Source organism: Salvelinus fontinalis, chromosome 16 (assembly GCF_029448725.1).
Source record: "Salvelinus fontinalis isolate EN_2023a chromosome 16, ASM2944872v1, whole genome shotgun sequence".
Classification (NCBI taxonomy): domain Eukaryota; kingdom Metazoa; phylum Chordata; class Actinopteri; order Salmoniformes; family Salmonidae; genus Salvelinus; species Salvelinus fontinalis.
In genome coordinates this window covers 4,728,546-4,747,744 of record NC_074680.1, presented here as the reverse complement: position 1 = coordinate 4,747,744, position 19,199 = coordinate 4,728,546, and the positions used below count along the sequence as shown (strand labels likewise).

The following is a 19,199-nucleotide window of genomic DNA, read 5'->3' as shown; positions in this document are numbered from 1 at the left end:
AGATAACGTAGTGTGTTGTGAAATCTGTGAATGTATTGTAATGTTTTTAAAATTGTATAAACTGCCTTAATTTTGCTGGACCCAGGAAGAGTAGCTGCTGCTTTGGCAGCAGCTAATGGGGATCCATAATAAATACTTCTCCAGTGGCCATCGAAAGTGAGCATTTTCCCACTGAAGCCAGTTACGACACCGAACTGCAATCAAGAACCTGGTGAGGACAAGCACACAAATGAGCTTCCCTGAGACAGTTTCTGACAGTTTGTGCAGAAATTCTTTGGTTGTACAAACCCAGAGGTTCATCAGCAATCCGGGACGATCAGACGATCCTGCAGGTGAAGAAGCTGGATGTGGAGGTGCTGGGCTGGTGTGGTTACACATGGTCTGTGGTTCGGAGGCCGGTTGGATGCACTGCCAATTTCTCTAAAATGTCGTCGGCTTATGGTAGAGAAATGAACATTCAATTATTTTGCAACTGCTCTGCTGGACATTCCTGCAGTCAGCATGCCAATTGTACACTACCTCAAAACTTGAGACATCTGTGGCATTGTGTGACAAAACTGCACATTTAGAGTGGCCTTTTATTGTTCCCAGCACATGGTGCACCTGTGTAAAGATCATGCGGTTTAATCAGCTTCTTGATATTCCACACCTGTCAGGAGGATGGATTATCTTGGCAAAGAGAAATGCTCACCAACAGGGATGTAAACAAAACAAGGAACATTTGGTGTTGATCTTTTATTTCAGCTCATGAAACCAACACTTTACATGTTGCGTTTATATTTTGTTCAGTAAATTAAAAATACTTTGGATGAAAGCAAATCCTTAGATACCCACATTCTTGGACTTAAAGGGATAGTTTACACTGATTTAATTTTGGTTAATCTTTTTCTTACCTTGAATGCAATCTGAGCCTAGACTGACTGCAAAAACCACACCTACGATGACCGAGACCACCTTCTGAACGGAAGACAAGCCACACCAAAAGATGTGATAGTGTGTAGGTAGGTCAAAAACATAGTTTGACTTTAGCAACTGTAGTACCCTTTGACAATGCACATATTCCAAATCATGAAGGCTAATGTAGATGGACATGATTTTGGTGTGCAACTTTTAAACAATGGATGGTGGGCACTATAGAACACCACTGTTTTTGTGTAATTCATATAGACTTTAGCCTGTGACAGCTTGTGGCAGTCACTCCTGGCCCATGGACAACTTGCAAGGCAAGAAACAGGAATGATAAAAGTTGTTGGGTGAACTATCCTTTTAAACACAAGCATAATATGAATGGTTTCATCCAACTAAGCCAAGCTCGAAGTCCAGAAAAACAGCCTTAACGTATATGAGCGAGAGAAGACAATAAAAAAATATTTTACAAAATTCCAGAAAAGGACAGAGCAACTGTCCAAAACTGCACCACACCCTTTCCATGTCTGTATTTGAATACTTCCACCATCTAGGCCATGTGTCTGATAACCAAAAATAAAATAAAAAACTTCCAGTGCTTTGAGGGGTGAAAAGCAGCACCAGGCTCTGGTGACAATACAGCTCTGTGATGCAGGTTTCTTAGCAGCATAAATAAATGTGGGCTATACTACAGTTCCACTGGGAGAGCTGGCTTGGTTTTGGGATGACAAACCCTGGAAAGAAAAAGGAGACTTGCATTGGGGAAAGTTCACAAAGCATCAAATTCAGCACACCCATCTTCCTGCCTTCAAAACGGCCAGTGCACAGCAGTTACCTAGTGGATGATGCTGTGAATGTAATGCATTAACATATAACGTTGTTTGTAAAATAAAGAGGTCCTCTCATAAAGAATCTGATAGAGTGTTGTGGGTGAGCGTACAGATGACTTGCTTGTTTATGCTGCGGTGCCTTGTGGGATGGTAATGCTCCAATATGGGTGTTTTAATATGGAGCCGATGCACACAAACATACTCAATTGGGATCAATGTCTTCTTTCCACTGATGAGGGCTACCTAAGTGCACTTACTTATCCACCAGGTGACTTGATTGTACTTGACATTCGAGATTGTTACCATTATTGATTTCTTTGAAAATGTATTGGCTTTGCATGGGGTGGCAGATGAACACAAACCACTCCCCTACTGATTTATTTGGACAGTGAAGCTAGAACTTTTATTTTGGCTCTATACTCCAGCATTTTGGATTTGAGATCAAATGTTTTATGTGAGGCTACAGTACAGCGTGTCACATTTTATTTTAGGGTATTTTCATATTTGTTTTTACCATTTAGAAATGAATGCACTTCATATATCCAGTCCACCCATTTTAAGGTGTAATAAGTATTAAGACAAATTCACTTAAATTTAGATTAAATTACATTTTGGTGCCATATTCCTAGAACACAGTGACTACATCAAGCTTGAATTTAAAAAAGTATTGGATGCATTTGCAGTTTGTTTTGGTTGTTTCAGATTATGTTGAAATGAATGGTAAATAATTTAGTGTCATTTTGGAGTCACTTATTGTAAATAAGAATATAATGTTCTGAACACTTCTACATTTGGGTGTTCCGAGTGGTGCAGCGGTCTAAGGCACTGCATCTCAGTGCTAGAGGCATTACTACTGACCCTGGTTCGATTCCAGGCTGTATCACAACCGGCCGTGATTGGGAGTCCCATAGGCCGGCGCACAATTGGCCCTGCAACGCCCGGGGTTAGGGTTTGGCCCGGGGCAGGCCATCATTGTAAATAAGAATTTGTTCTCAACCGACCTGCCTAGTTAAATAAAGGTTAAATAAAAAATAAAAACACATTAATGTGGATGCTAAAATGATTACAGACAATCATGAATGAATCGTGAATAATTTTGAGTGATTAAGTTCGATGCAAAGATCATGCCCCAAAAACATGCTCACCTCTCACCATTACCAATAACAGCAGAGGTTCGCATTTTTGGGGGGTATGACATTTATGCCTCCAACTTTCTCACTCATTATTCACAATATATTCATGATTATCCACATTAATGTAGAAGTGTTCAGAAACATATTCTTATTTACAATAAAACTGACAAAATGACTACACATTATTTACCATTACATTTCTATTAGGCAAACAAAATCCAAAACAAACTACAAATGCATCCGACAAGTTTGTAGAGTCACAAGCTTGATGGAGTCATTGAGTGCTAGAAATATTTTTATTTCACCTTCATTTAACCAGGTAGGCAAGTTGAGAACAAGTTCTCATTTACAATTGCGACCTGGCCAAGATAAAGCAAAGCAGTTCGACACATACAACACAGAGTTACACATGGAGTAAAACAAACATAGTCAATAATACAGTAGAAAAATAAGTCTATATACAATGTGAGCAAATGAGGTGAGATAAGGGAGGTAAAGGCAAAAAAAGGCCATGGTGGCAAAAGTAAATACAATATAGCAAGTAAAACACTGGAATGGTAGATTTGCATTGGAAGAATGTGCAAAGTAGAAATAGAAATACTGGGGTGCAAAGGAGCAAAATAACCAAATAAATAAATACAGTAGGGGAAGAGGTAGTTGTTTGGCCTAAATTATAGATGGGCTATGTACAGGTGCAGTAATCTGTGAGCTGCTCTGACAGCTGGTGCTTAAAGCTAGTGAGGGAGATAAGTGTTTCCAGTTTCAGAGATTTTTGTAGTTCGTTCCAGTCATTGGCAGCAGAGAACTGGAAGGAGAGGCGGCCAAAGGAGGAATTGGCTTTGGGGGTGACCAGAGAGATATACCTGCTGGAGCGCGTGCTACAGGTGGGTGGTGCTATGGTGACCAGCGAGGTGAGATGAGGGACTTTACCTAGCAGGGTCTTGTAGATGACCTGGAGTATGTGACCAACTACTATACTTGACCAATTTTAATACACTAAGTGAATATGTCCAAATACTTGACACCTTAAACGTTGGGTGACTAGATACATAAATGCTTTAATTTCTAAACGGTAAAATAGATATGTATGAAAACACCCTCAAATAAAAGGTGACATTCTGTACTGTAGCTTCATATAAAACATTTAATCTCAAATCCAAATTGCTGAGTACAGAGCCAAATTAAACGTTTTAGATTCACTATCCAAATAAATACGTAGGGAAGTGTACATACAGACAGTTTGAGATGTAACATACTGCAAGTGCAAGAGATTCCCATACTCATCTACAGTAGGTAATGTTGTACACATCACAATGCTGTCTAAAATGTCCACAATAATACTAACATTTCTAAATGGATCCTTGCATTGCCCAAACAACTATTTTTTAGACTATAACGAAATGCACAGGAATTTAGCAGAACTCCATTTCTATTCAAAAAGAACTTACCACTTTGCCAGGCCTTGCCCATGTGCAAATAAATCCCTCCTGACAAGCTGTCACTATACAGTCTTCAAGAAATATTAAGACAGTCAGTCTCTCATGTGCTATTTTTTTACAGATAAGGGGCTCTAGTAAGGGTATGTCTTCCATGTGGGGACAGAGCAGCGTCCCCAGTGTCTTTGCAGGGTCTGTTTTGGTTTTGGTGAGCATGTTGAGCTTGTCACTGCTCTTGCTGCTAATGTGGCCCATGCTGTGGTTCCGTTTGTGGTCCTTCTCGTGGTGCCGCTCTTTACGATCGTGAATGGAGAGCGTGGCGAACTTGCTTACGCCTGTGGCGATGGTGTTGTCCATGACGCTACTCTTGCTGTTGGCGGTCGTAACTGCAGAGTGCGGTAAGCTGTTGGAGCGTGGCAGGGGAGTAGGGAGGGGGTTACCAGGGGTGTTGGTGCCGTTAGTGCTAGGGTTATTACTCACTATGCCACCACCTTCCCCGCCTCCCACAGCCACGTCCCCTCCCGCCGGGGGGCTGGTAGCATTCATCACATTGGTGTGCGTTCTTGTCCGGGAAAGCGGGAGGTGGGGGAAAAGGATATCTTCTGTGAGGTCCCACAAGCAGAGTTGAGTGTCCTGGCCCACTGAGCCAAACCTGTATGTGACCTGTACCGGCCGACTGTCCGTGGAGTTGCGCTTAGAGAGTCGGGACTGCGAGCTGTTGGCCCGGTCGCGACCGAAGTGGATCTGGTCCTGGAAGTCCTCGTCACTGCCGCTGAACTCCATAGGGTCTGCATCCTCCACACTGGTTGTATAATGGTCAAACGCCACCACGCTCACCCACGACTTGTGTCCGTGACCGCGTGCAATAACCCGGCAGTCCACAAACGACCACACGGTCACCAGATCATCCTCGCCCCCCGTGACAATGTACTTTCCGTCTGGACTCCAGCACACGCACAGCAGACCCCCAAAGTAGCTTTTCATGGTCCCGTGCAGCTCCACCGCATCAAAGTTGAAGACCCGAAGGAAGCCGTCCTGGCTCACGCACGCCAGAAACTTCCCGTCGGGTGAGAAGGAAAACTCATTAAGCGCTCCCTCGCCCACCGTCCATTTGAGCAAAGGGTTGCGCGTGGACTTGCTCTTACAAGTGTGCACTGAGTAGTTCTCGCCCTGTTTGAGCAACTGGTAGTGAGGCGCCGTGGTGCCACACGTGTGCTCCACGTTGTACAAGTACATGTTTCCACTGGAATGAGCGACTAGGAACAGACTCTCCGAGCCTGGCACCCATTTTACACAAGTTACTCTGGATTTGTCTATTAGTCTCTGGGGAAAGCGGTTTGGGATAGAAAGTGAGGAGGGAGAGAAGGCACAAATGTTACATTTCAATTGTTAGCAACAATGGCATTCAGTGAGTTATATGTCAAAAACATAAGACTTGAGGCTAGTTCCCAAATGTAATTTCCATCTCTACTTCAAATTCAATCAGTTTCTTTTTTTCCTTTCCTTCCCGACTTACTTCCTCATTGAAGAGCTTGCTGGTCTCCTTCTTGATTGGGTCGATGAGCTGCACTTGGCCTGCCGAGAAGCCCACCAGCAGGGAGACGCTCTCCGCCGTGGCCGTGAGGTGGTTGAAGTCGTGACATGTGGGCTGTGTTCCTTTGTATATCCTCTTGTCGATAGGTTTGCTCAGGTCAGCAGCCTAAAAGATAAGCATACAAGAAAAGTAAGTTAATTGAAAAAAAGGGGGCTATCCCTAAGTTTTCGCCTAAAAATGACATACCAAATCTAAATGACTGTAGGCCCTGAAGGGCCCTGCTCAGGCCCTGAAGCAAGGATATGTATATTCTTGGTACCATTTGAAAGGAAACACTGAAGTCTGTGGAAATGTGAATTGAATGTAGGAGAATATAACACAATAGATCGGGTAGAAGAAAATACAAAGAAAAAAACAACCAGCTTTTTTCTACCACCATCTCTGAAATGCAAGAGAAAGGTCCCAGTTCTAGCCGTCACTCTGGTTGTAATTCCGATAGTGTCCAAAAGATTGCAGAATATCGTCAAATCTGTATACTTGGACTTTGATTTAGCTTTTCCAGTATTAGTAGACATATTATAAGTTCAACATTTTCAAAACAACCATTTTTCACAACTCTGAATATCCTAATTTTTGACCAAAAGGACAAGGCATGCTGTCGCACAATGTTAGCAGATAGATTTTACGACAGACACAGGGTTTCCGGATACTCCCATAAAGCCCAGCTCATTGGCTATCTAGCTAGCACCCCGATTGGTGCTTATTTGACAAAGTTAGAGTCGTTCAAGTGAAGACCGCCCGCGTCATCGGCGTGTCATGAATGGGTCACTCTGACCAAATATGGTGTCGTTAGGATATACTACACCACAAATGATATAGTGAAGTCTGGTTGCGTTCTAGGATCTCTGAGAAATACTTACGAATGTGATTTGACTGGTTGAAACAACGTTTAGAGTTAGATTTTCACAGATTCCTTTCTTTGCAAATTGAACGAGTGGAAATACAAAATCGATCGTGCATGCTATTTGGCCCTTTTTAGGATATGAAAATTGATTTTATCTAACAAAATGACACTTCATGTTATCTCTGGGACCCTTTGGATGATAAATCAGAGCAAGATTTCAGAATGTAAGTACACATATCACCTTCAGAGGGGAATTTATCAAACCTATCGCAGTGAAAAAAGCGTTATGTTGTTAGGAGCTCTCCTCAAAACAATAGCATGGCATTTTTTCGCAGTAATAGCTACTGTAAATTGGACAGTGCAGTTATATTAACAAGAATTTAAGCTTTCAGCCGATTTAAGACACTTATATGTACCGACATTTGTTGTTTCTCTAAAATTTGCGATCGTGACACAAGGCGCTGCATGATTTACAACTGTCCCGTTGCGCCGATCCCTAAGAAGTTTGTATATCCTCTTGTCAATAGGTTTGCTCTGGTCAGCAGCCTGAAAGATAAGCATACAAGAAAAGTGAGTTAAGTTTGGAGCAGTAACCTTTTCAATGTTGCATGTTTTCGGCTCTTGAACAAAGCATCAATGGTGGCATGCAAAAGCAATGAAAGACATGAGTAGTACGCTCATAAAGCCACCAAATTCTTCGAACATAACAGCAAACAAAAGCTTTTTTCAAATGGCTACTGGGTCTATTACACGGTCTTTGAAGTTGATAGGTTTTTATGAGCATTACAGTATAATCAAGTGTTAAAATCAGAGGGCATCAAAGACTGATATTAGGCCTACATGACAATGAACAGTGTCTCAGGGGGATTGCTGCTGTTGATTGTTATGAACAAGAGTTCTATCCAGAAGCCCTGCAGGAAAAGTGAACTCAAAATAGGGTTACAGTAACAAGACTTACAATCAGATAACTTTGAAGCATCCAAACCCCAGTTTTTTATTTTATTTTTTATTTTATTTTTTTAAATCATATTGAGACAATCAGACCAGCGCACGCAACTCTAGCCTCTTAGGTTTGTGTTTTATTCTAAATGCCCTATGGGCACAGTTAATTAACAGCCACACTGGTTAATGGTTCACTCCATCGGCAGAGTGGAAAGATTCGTAGTGGTTAGAAGGCCATTTCTCGTGTCTCCAGTCTGCTCAGCTGTTGTGGCATAGGCCTATTCCAACCATAGGCATTTAGTATATCTTAGCTTGTTAATGTCAGAAAAGTACAACCTTTGGTAGTTATGCACCTGTAGGGTCTGCGTGAATAATGTAGATCAGGGGTGTCAAACTCATTCCACGGAGGGCCTAGTGTCTGCAGGTTTTTGGTTTTTCCTTTCAATAAAGCCCTAGACAACCAGGTGTGGGGAGTTCCTAACTAATTAGTGATGTTAATTCATCAATCAAGTACAAGGGTGGAGCGAAAACCCGCAGACACTCGGCCCTCCGTGGAATGAGTTTGACACCTGTGATGTAGATGTTTAGATCTGTAACACACTTGAAAGAAATAAATGACTACAGATTTGTTTTGCTATGCCACACTGAGGAAATAAGGATCAAGCACCAGTAGCCCTGCATTATCAACCTGTCATGTCCACAACTACAGAGTGACCCACTCACTAAGATGCCTCTCTCTGAAAGAACTCTAGGAAGCACTTCCTACTTGACCATCAGTGTAACCACACTGACACATCAAAGTTGATGCAAAACCTTGCCAAGAAGGTTAACTCCATGAGTCAAAGGTTTTTAAATGACCCGCTGACTCGTTATTCGTTGATACTTAAAAAAATGTAAAAGTCGGTGGTTGTATTTGATTAACGTTTTATTAAAAAGTATGGATTTCAGCAAACAAAGGCACGCAACAACAGAGGGAAAACATAGGTACACGTAAGGCTTTAAGGATTAACGTTTTTAAAGTATAGCGACTCGAATGAGTCAGGGTTCATTTAAAACTTAATCAACGCTTAATTTCGTGGAGAAATTGAGGTACAGTGCAAAACCACGCACTGGAAATTCACAGAGGTAAAGTTGGTTTTATATTCACACATTTGGACTAGAGGTCGACCGATTATGATTTTTCAACGCCGATACCGATTATTGGAGGACCAAAAACAACCGATACCGATTAATCGGACGATTTTCTTATTTATTTATTTGTTATAATGACAATTACAACAATACTGAATGAACACTTGTTTTAACTTTATATAATACGTCAATAAAATCAATTTAGCCTAAAATAAATAATGACATGTTCAATTTGGTTTACATAATGCAAAAACAAAGTGTTGGAGAAGAAAGTAAAAGTGCAATATGTGCCATGTAAAAAAGCTAACGTTTAAGTTCCTTGCTGAGAACATGTAAAAGCTGGTGGTTCCTTTTAACATGAGTCTTCAATATTCCCAGGTAAGAAGTTTTAGGTTGTAGTTATTATAGGACTATTTCTCTCTACACCATTTGTATTTCATAAACTTTTTACTATTGGATGTTCTTATAGGCACTTTAGTATTGCCAGTGTAACAGTATAGCTTCCGTCCCTCTCCTCGCCCCTACCTGGGCTCGAACCAGGAACACATCGACAACAGCCACCCTCGAAGCATCGTACCCATCGCTCCACAAAAGCCGCGGCCCTTGCAGAGCAAGGGGAACAACTACTTCAAGGTCTCGGAGCGAGTGACGTCACCGATTGAAACGCTATTAGCGCGCACCCCGCTAACTAGCTAGGCATTTCACATCGGTTACACCAGCCTAATCTCGGGAGTTGATAGGCTTGAAGTCAAACAGCTCAATGCCTGAAGCACAGCGAAGAGCTGCTGGCAAACGCACAAAAGTGCTGTTTGAATGAATGCTTATGAGCCTGCTGCTGCCTACCACTGCTCAGTCAGACTGCTCTATCAAATCATAGACTTAATTATAACACAGAAATTCTAGCCTTAGGTCATTACTATGGTCAAATCCAGAAACTATCCTTTCGAAAACAAAAATGCAATTTAAAGCTGTAGAAATCAATAACTAATTCACCGTTTGTCACAGAAACATCAAACTAGGTATGATTTATTCTATAAATGTCTAGCATACTTTTACAACCTTTGTTTTGAGGAAACATTACAGTTTTGACTTGATAGAGGGCATGTAGTCCATCTAGAGGTTGTGTGGTCAAAGTTCTAACGAGTCTGTTATACCCTATCAGAAGGGGTCTGGCATAAAATTCTGCATCTTCAGTCATATTAAATTAGATTACAGGAAACTACTACAGGATGAAGGGGTCAGGCCTGACTAACAAAGAAGATAGGTGGATGGATCAAGAAGACCAAGACAGCTGAGAGGATCAACATGGACATTCCACAGTGGAGATAAGGAAAACTAAGAGTGACCCACAACATACACTACCGTTCAAAAGTTTGGGGTCACTTAGAAATGTCTTTGTTTTTGAAAGAAAAGCATGTTTTTTTGTCCATTAAAATAACATCAAATTGAGCCGAAATACAGTGTAGACTTTGTTAATGTTGTAAATGACTATTGTAGCTGGAAACAGCTGATTTAAAAAAAAAAAAAAAAGAATATCTACATAGGTGTACAGAGGCCCATTTATCAGCAACCATCACTCCTGTGTTCCAATGGCATGTTGTGTTAACTAATCCTAGTTTATCATTTTAAAAGGCTAATTGTTCATTAGAAAACCTTTTGTAATTATGTTAGCACAGCTGAAAACTGTTGTTCTGATTAAAGAAGCAATAAAACTGGCATTCTTTAGACTAGCTGAGTATCTGTAGCATCAGCGGGTTTGATTACATGCTCAAAATGTCCAGAAACAAAGAACCTTCTTCTGAAACTTGTCAGTCTATTCTTGTTCTGAGAAATTAAGGCTATTCCATGCAAGAAATTGCCAAGAAACTGAAGATCTCGTACAACGCTGTGTTCAATGCTCCCTTTACAGAACAGCGCAAACTGGTTCTAACCAGAATAGAAAGTGGGAGGCCCCTGTTGCACAACTGAGCAAGAGGACAAGTACATTTCAGTGTTTAGTTTGAGAAACAGACGCCTCAAAAGTCCTCAACCGGTAGCTTCATAAAATAGTAGAGGTGACTCCGGGATGCTGGCCTTCTAGGCAGAGTTGCAAAGAGTAAGCCATATCTCAGACTGGCCAATAAAAATAAAAGATGAAGATGGGCAAAATAACACAGACACTGGACAGAGGAACTCTACCTAGAAGGCCAGCATCCCGGAGTCACCTCTTCACTGTTGACGTTGAGATTGGTGTTTTGTGGGTATTATTTAATGAAGCTGCCAGTTGAGGACTTGTGAGGCGTATGTTTCTCAAACTAGACACTCAAAGGTACTTGTCCTCTTCCTCAGTTTCCATTCTGGTTAGAGCCGGTTTGTGCTGTCCTGTGAAGGGAGTAGTACACAGTGTTGTACGAGATCTTCAGTTTCTTGGCAATTTCTCACATGGAATAGCCTTCATTTCTCAGAACAAGAATATACTGATGAGTGTATGTGGTCAGTCATATAACATCCTTACATACATGTGAATTTGCAAGTTATTGTGCAAATTAATTCTCAACAATACCTTGTTGACTCCATTGTTGTGAAAGGAGTTATTTAGTGTAGGTAACTTTACACCTCAATACTTTGCGTAGAGTACCTAGCTCGCCTAGGTCAGAACAGAAGCAAAGCATCCGTGCACTGTAGCGACGTCATGACCCAAGCAATTCAATTTAAGTACAGTGGAGGTCACATTTTGATTTCATGAGCATGCATTAATTGCCAATATTGGGATTCTAGTCAAATGTCCAGCATGGTCCGTAGATACCTGTTACCTGTTAACTGACTGTCAGATTAGAGTTAGCCTGCTGGCTAGCTCGCGGTGCATAACGTTACCACAACACAATTTACTTAGACTGGTGGTGCTAGCTAGGACACAGTAACGTTACTGTGCATTAGTCATACACCAGGCAAACTGGACAACACTGACCTGTTGTCATCAGTTAAGACATACAAATTATAAATAAGACTGTTAGCATAATGTTTAGCTACCTTTCTAACGCCTTTGTAGATGTAGAAGTACAGCTCCCGGCCCACATTGAAACAGATTCGGTCGCCGTTGCCAGACTGGTCATTGACGTTGACAAATGAAACTTTGACAGGGTTCGAACCCTGGGAATTGAAAGGCACTCTATTGGGGCGGCTATATTCGGAATGAGTGAGGAGTTTATAGACGCCTTCCCGTGTAGTGAACTGAGTTTTAATTTCGCTAATCTCCTTCCCTCCTCCCTCCGCCGCCATCTTTGAATTACATTCATCCTTCCTCGAGACCGGATTTTACACATGGAACGTGCGCATGCCCGTTCATAGGTAAAAGTTGTTATGGACTCGCGCAAGTAGACCTATTCGAATGTAGGACAGGAGTAGAAGAAACCACCTCAAAAATGTGATACGTTCTAACTGGCAGCCCACATATTTCTCACCATGGTAAAATACACATTCTTCTTCGGTGGAGTTTAACGGCGGTTGGCATCCAAAATGTTGTATTATCACCCTAACTGAACTATAGTATACATCCATTACACTTTGTGATACAACATGTGAAAAGGGGAAACCGGAAAATAAAAATGAAATATAGTTTTAATTACACTACCAACTAACCCTACACTCATTAAAACCCCCAACCTTATTCTACTACTTTAACCCTATCTAATCCTAGCCCTGGTCAACAACCTGCGAGGACGGGACACTATACCACTCAACACACCCTGTAACTCTTCTGAAGTTAAATCTCGTACCCCCAAATACTTCTCTGCAGCTGCCACCACATCTATTTTCTGTGACTTATGTTCCATCTCCGCGGTACAGTTGATAACCATTGCTATGAACACTAAGAAACCAACCTTAAAGAAACATATACACTACATGACTAAAAGTATGCGGACACCTGCTTGTTGAACATCTCGTTCCAAAATCATGGGCTTTAATATGGAGGTGGTCCCCCCTTTGCTACGATAAAAGCCTCAACTCTTCTGGGAAGGCTTCCGGTGATGACATCCCCAGGGGTCCGTGCTGATTGTACGGAGATTGTGACAGCAGGTTAAATGGCGTCCCTTGAGAAGGCAAGAATAAGATATATGTCAGGAAAAGTCCAGTATTATCATAAGGATATGTATACTTGGAATACGGAGGAGGAATGGAGGGAAAAAGAGAGGCAGAGGAGGTTTAAGAGAGGTAGAAAGTGTAAGCAGAGTGGGCTGAAGAGGATAAATGGAAGTGAATGAGGTCGAAGTATCAGAGGTGGTAGCTGTGGTGAAGTTCTGAGTCCAAGGCTTGCACCGAGGGTCAGGATAAAGATGAGTCTGTGACAGTAGGAGTGAAGCTTTTGGAAAAAGTGGACCTTTGCCTTTTGGCTGATCCATTTGTGGTTTCAGGGTGCCGGAAACAGAGTTGGGTGTTGTGGAATTGGTGAGGGTAACCAGAAGTGGTTTTGTGATAATTGTTTGTTTCTGCTGGTCAGAGGGAGAAGGCGCTCCGCGTTAAACGAATGGGGGCAAGAAATGTGAATTGTTTTGCTCTCAAGAAAAGGGTGCCATTGAAAGGAGTGATTACTGGGGTAGCAGTAAATGTAAACGTTGACCAACTGAAGGGGAAAATCCCGGTGTTTGTGATGCTCGATGTTTGGTGCGACGCAGACAGGGTGGCGTGAGTGGTGAAACAGAAATCATTGTCTGTTCTCTTTGATGTTGAGTCTTTGCCCAACAAAGTGATGTTAGGATATATAACTTATCCTGTACGAGCTTTTGTGCCAAATACATCACATTGTTACAGGTATCAAGCTTATGGGCATGTGCCAGCAGTGTGTAGGAGGGAGATTCCTAGGTGTAAGAAGTGTGCAGAAGGGCATGAGACAAAGGAATGTATACTCCCGGGGAAAGAAGCGGTATGTGTTAATTGTAGGGGTGCCCATGGGGCTGGGGATCAGAAATGTACCGTGCGAGAGAGGCAGGTTGAGCTTTCCAGGGTTACAGTAGTGTAGATATTGTCATATGCTGAGGCAGTGAAGAAAGTAGAGGAAGATGGGTCAAGGGGAGGGATCCTGAGAGGATTGGTGTGAGTAGATCTGTACCAGTACAGAAGGATAAACCAACAAGTGATATATGTTTCAGTAAGATTGGATTTTTAGCATTTATAATAATGGTTATCAACTGTACTGCGGGGATTTTTATTTTATTTTTTATTTTTTATTTAACCTTTATTTAACCAGGTAGGCAAATTGAGAACACGTTCTCATTTACAATTGCGACCTGGCCAAGATAAAGCAAAGCAGTTCAACACATACAACAACACATAGTTACACATGGAGTAAAAACAAACATATAGTCAATAATACAGTGGAAAAAAAATAAGTCTATATACAATGTGAGCAAGTGAGGTGAGATAAGGGAGGTGAAGGCAAACAGATATATGTATAAATAAATAAAAATATAAAAAGGCCATGGAGGCGAAGTGAGTACAACAAAGCAAGTAAAATAAAAACTAAAAAAAACACTGGAATGGTTGGTTTGCATTGGAAGAAAGTGCAAAGTAGAGACAGAAATAATGGGGTGCAAAGGAGCAAAATAAATTAATAAATAAATACAGTATGTAAAGAGGTAGTTGTTTGGGCTAAATTGTAGATGGGTTATGTACAGGTGCAGTAATCTATGAGCTGCTCTGACAGCTGGTGCTTAAAGCTAGTGAGGGAGATAGGTGTTTCCAGTTTCAGAGATTTTTGTAGTTCGTTCCAGTCATTGGCAGCAGAGAACTGGAAGGAGAGGCGTCCAAAGGAAGAATTGGTTTTGGGGGTGACTAGAGAGATATACCTGCTGGAGCTCGTGCTACAGGTAGGTGCTGCTATGGTGACCAGCGAGCTGAGATAAGGGGGGACTTTACCTAGCAGGGTCTTGTAGATGACCTGGAACCAGTGGGTTTGGCGACGAGTATGAAGCGAGGGCCAGCCAACGAGAGTGTACAGGTCGCAGTGGTGGGTAGTATATGGGGCTTTGGTGACAAAACGGATGGCACTGTGATAGACTGCATCCAATTTATTGAGTAGGGTTTTGGAGGCTATTTTGTAAATGACATCGCCGAAGTCGAGGATTGGTAGGATGGTCAGTTTTACAAGGGTATGTTTGGCAGCATGAGTAAAGGATGCTTTGTTGCGGAATAGGAAGCCAATTCTAGATTTGACTTTGGATTGGAGATGTTTGATGTGGGTCTGGAAGGAGAGTTTACAGTCTAACCAGACACCTAGGTATTTGTAGTTGTCCACATATTCTAAGTCGGAGCCTTCCAAAGTAGTGATGTTGGACAGGCGGGCAGGAGCAGGCAGCGATCGGTTGAAGAGCATGCATTTGGTTTTACTTGTATTTAAGAGCAGTTGGAGGCCACGGAAGGAGAGTTGTATGGCATTGAAGCTCGCCTGGAGGGTTGTTAACACAGTGTCAAAAGAAGGGCCAGAAGTATACAGAATAGTGTCGTCTGCGTAGAGGTGGATCAGAGAATCACCAGCAGCAAGAGCGACATCATTGATGTAAACAGAGAAGAGAGTCGGTCCAAGAATTGAACCCTGTGGCACCCCCATAGAGACTGCCAGAGGCCCGGACAACAGACCCTCCGATTTGACACACTGAACTCTATCAGAGAAGTAGTTGGTGAACCAGGCGAGGCAATCATTAGAGAAACCAAGGCTGTCGAGTCTGCCAATGAGGATGTGGTGATTGACAGAGTCAAAAGCCTTGGCCAGGTCAATGAATACGGCTGCACAGTATTGTTTCCTATCGATGGCGGTTACGATATCGTTTATGACCTTGAGCGTGGCTGAGGTGCACCCATGACCAGCTCTGAAACCAGATTGCATAGCGGAGAAGGTGTGGTGTGATTCGAAATGGTCGGTAATCTGTTTGTTGACTTGGCTTTCGAAGACCTTAGAAAGGCAGGGTAGGATAGATATAGGTCTGTAGCAGTTAGGGTCAAGGGTGTCCCCCCCTTTGAAGAGGGGGATAACCGCAGCTGCTTTCCAATCTTTGGGGATCTCAGACGACACGAAAGAGAGGTTGAAGAGGCTAGTAATAGGGGTGGCAACAATTTCAGCAGATAGTTTTAGAAAGAAAGGGTCCAGATTATCTAGCCCGGCTGATTTGTAAGGGTCCAGATTTTGCAGCTCATTAAGATCATCAGCTGACTGTATTTGGGAGAAAGAGAAATGGGGAAGGCTTGGGCGAGTAGCAGAGGGGAGGGCAGTGCTGTTGTCCGGGGTAGGGGCAGTCAGGTGGAAAGCATGGCCAGCCGTAGAAAAATGCTTATTGAAATTCTCAATTATAGTGGATTTGTCGGTGGTGACAGTGTTTCCTATCTTCAGAGCGGTTGGAAGCTGGGAGGAGGTGTTCTTATTCTCCATGGACTTTACGGTGTCCCAGAACTTTTTTGAATTTGTGTTGCAGGAAGCAAATTTCTGCTTGAAAAAGCTAGCCTTGGCTGTTCTAACTGCCTGTGTATATTGGTTTCTGGCTTCCCTGAAAAGTTGCATATCACAGGGGCTGTTCGATGCTAATGCAGAACGCCATAGGATGTTTTTCTGTTGGTTAAGGGCAGTCAGGTCAGGAGAGAACCAAGGGCTATATCTGTTCCTGGTTCTAAATTTCTTGAATGGGGCATGCTTATTCAAGATGGTGAGGAAGGCATTTTAAAAAAATGACCAGGCATCCTCTACTGACGGGATGAGATCAATATCCTTCCAGGATACCCCGGCCAGGTCGATTAGGAAGGCCTGCTCGCTGAAGTGTTTCAGGGAGCGTTTGACAGTGATGAGTGGAGGTCGTTTGACCGCTGACTCATTACGGATGCAGGCAATGAGGCAGTGATCGCTGAGATCTTGGTTGAAAACAGCAGAGGTGTATTTGGAGGGCAAGTTTGTTAGGATGATATCTATGAGGGTACCCGTGTTTACGGAATTGGGGTGGTACCTGGTAGGTTCATTGATAATTTGTGTGAGATTGAGGGCATCAAGCTTAGATTGTAGGGTGGCTGGGGTGTTGAGCATGTTCAAATTTAGGTCGCCTAGCAGCACGAGCTCTGAAGATAGATGGGGGGCAATCAGTTCACATATGGTGTCCAGAGCACAGCTGGGGGCAGAGGGTGGTCTATAGCAGGCGGCAACGGTGAGAGACTTGTTTTTAGAGAGGTGGATTTTTAAAAGTAGAAGTTCAAATTGTTTGGGAACAGACCTGGATAGTATAACAGAACTCTGCAGGCAGTCTTTGCAGTAGATTGCAACACCGCCCCCTTTGGCCGTTCTATCTTGTCTGAAAATATTGTAATTGGGGATAAAAATGTCTGAATTTTTGGTGGTCTTCTAAGCCAGGATTCAGACACGGCTAAAACATCCGGGTTGGTAGAGTGTGCTAAAGCAGTGAACAAAACAAACTTAGGGAGGAGGCTTCTAATGTTAACATGCATGAAGCCAAGGCTATTACGGTTACAGAAGTCATCAAAAGAGAGCGCCTGGGGAATAGGAGTGGAGCCAGGTACTGCAGGGCCTGGATTCACCTCTACATCACCAGAGGAACAGAGGAGAAGTACGATAAGGGTACGGCTAAAAGCTATGAGAATTGGTCGCCTAGAGCTACTAGAGCAGAGAGTAAAAGGAAGTTTCTGGGGGCGATAAAATTGTTTTAAAGAATAATGTACAGACAAAGGTATGGTAGGATGTGAATACAGTGGAGGTAAACCTAGGTATTGAGTGATGATGAGAGAGATCTTGTCTCTAGAAACATCATTGAAACCAGGTGATGTCATCGCATATGTGGGTGGTGGAACTGAGAGGTTGGATATGGTATAGACAGCAGGGCTAGAATCTCTACAGTGAAATAAGCCAATAAACACTAACCAGAACAGCAATGGACAAGGCATATTTACATTAAGGAGAGGCATGCTTAATCGAGTGATCAATAAGGGTCCAGTGAGTAGAGGTTGGTTGGGGTCGTGGCGATCCAGACAGCTGGCCGGGTATATGGCTATCGGTAGCAGCATAGGATGGAGGTCTGTTTGTAGATACCTCGTGCGTTTCCGTCGGTAGGTTCCGTGTAGTGGGGTTTTGTTCAGATAGCAGCCGATAAGACAGCTAACGATTAGCGGGCCTCAGATGAGCGTTCAGGTAACGTCGGGACGGAGGTGCCGGTTGGATAAATCCCTCGGGCAGATAACGTCGGCAGTCAGTCGTGAAGGCCCGGTGGGGTTCCGTATCTGCAGCAGCAACAAAAGAAACGGGTCCGGATGGTGATGGAACTCCTCAGCTGGCTAGCTCCAGCATGATTTGAGTTTGCTCCGGGGTCGACGTAAGCCAATAGTCACACGGTATGCAGCTAGCTAGCTGCGAAATCAAGGTGCAAGTGTCCAGAGCCTGCGGTTGGAATCCGGGGAAACTGAGAGAAAAAAAGTCCCGGAATGCTCCGGTCCGAGTCGCGTTGCACAAAAGTGCCGGTAGATTATCGAGCTAAAGGAATAGCTGATGACCGCAAAACGTGGGCAGCTGAAACACCAACGCTAGCCAGCAAACCGGCTAATTTCGGGGCAGCTACAGATTAGCTTCTGGCTAGCTATCGGAGTAGCTTCTGGTTAGCTTTCAGGCTAGCTTCTGAATTAGCCCCTGGCTATCTTCCACGATGGATTTTCAGATTGAGGCAAATAATACTTATTGTAGTTGGTGAAGCGGGTTGCAGGAAAGCTTTTGCAGGAAAGCTTTTGTAGTTGAGTTCTTGGATAATAAAATAAATTAAAGATATGTGAAGAAAAGGTGTAAATATATATATATACAGGACACGACACGACAATACGGAAAAAGACGTCTGAACTGCTAAGCCACCTTGGATAAGAATGGGGATGAAACATGAGTCACAGAAAATGGAGGTTGTGGTGGCAGCTGCAGAAAGGTATTTGGGTGTGTGAGACTTGACATCCTTCCAGGTTGTTAGCTTGAACAAATAAATACTTTACCATCTAACACTATACTAACACATTTTTTTTTAAATAATACAAAAATAACACCACCCTACTCCACTATTTGAATCTATTTTGTCCTACCTCAGGCCAAGTATAAGGGAGTAGTACTTCAGTCTAGTAGGTGGTGGTAATACCACATTTATTGGATGCCAACCACCAATAAACCTCATTGAAGAAGGAAGGCTTTTCACTAGATGTTGAAACGCATCATGGGGTATTGTGTGTAGATTGATGAGGGGGGAAAAACAATTTAATACATTTTAGAATAAGGCAGTAACGTAACAAAATGTGGAAAAAGTCAAGGGATCTGAATACATCCCAACAGCACTGTATGTCCTCTCAGACCATTGGTCTAGAGTAGGACTAGGTAGGGTTAAATAGTGG

The 19,199-nt window shown here is 42.8% G+C and overlaps 1 protein-coding gene across 1 annotated transcript; it reads right to left on the bottom strand.

Moving 5' to 3' along the window:
- Positions 1 to 720: 720 nt before the first annotated feature.
- Positions 721 to 12,105, bottom strand: LOC129812543 (WD repeat-containing protein 20). Its single transcript, XM_055864184.1, has 4 exons — positions 11,826 to 12,105; positions 5,822 to 6,004; positions 4,318 to 5,628; positions 721 to 1,640 (listed from the first exon to the last, which is right to left on the bottom strand). The coding sequence occupies exons 1-4, from the start codon at positions 12,072 to 12,074 to the stop codon at positions 1,590 to 1,592; spliced, it is 1,794 nt and encodes a 597-aa protein (XP_055720159.1). The 5' UTR covers positions 12,075 to 12,105; the 3' UTR covers positions 721 to 1,589.
- Between the last annotated feature and the right edge of the window lie 7,094 nt (positions 12,106 to 19,199).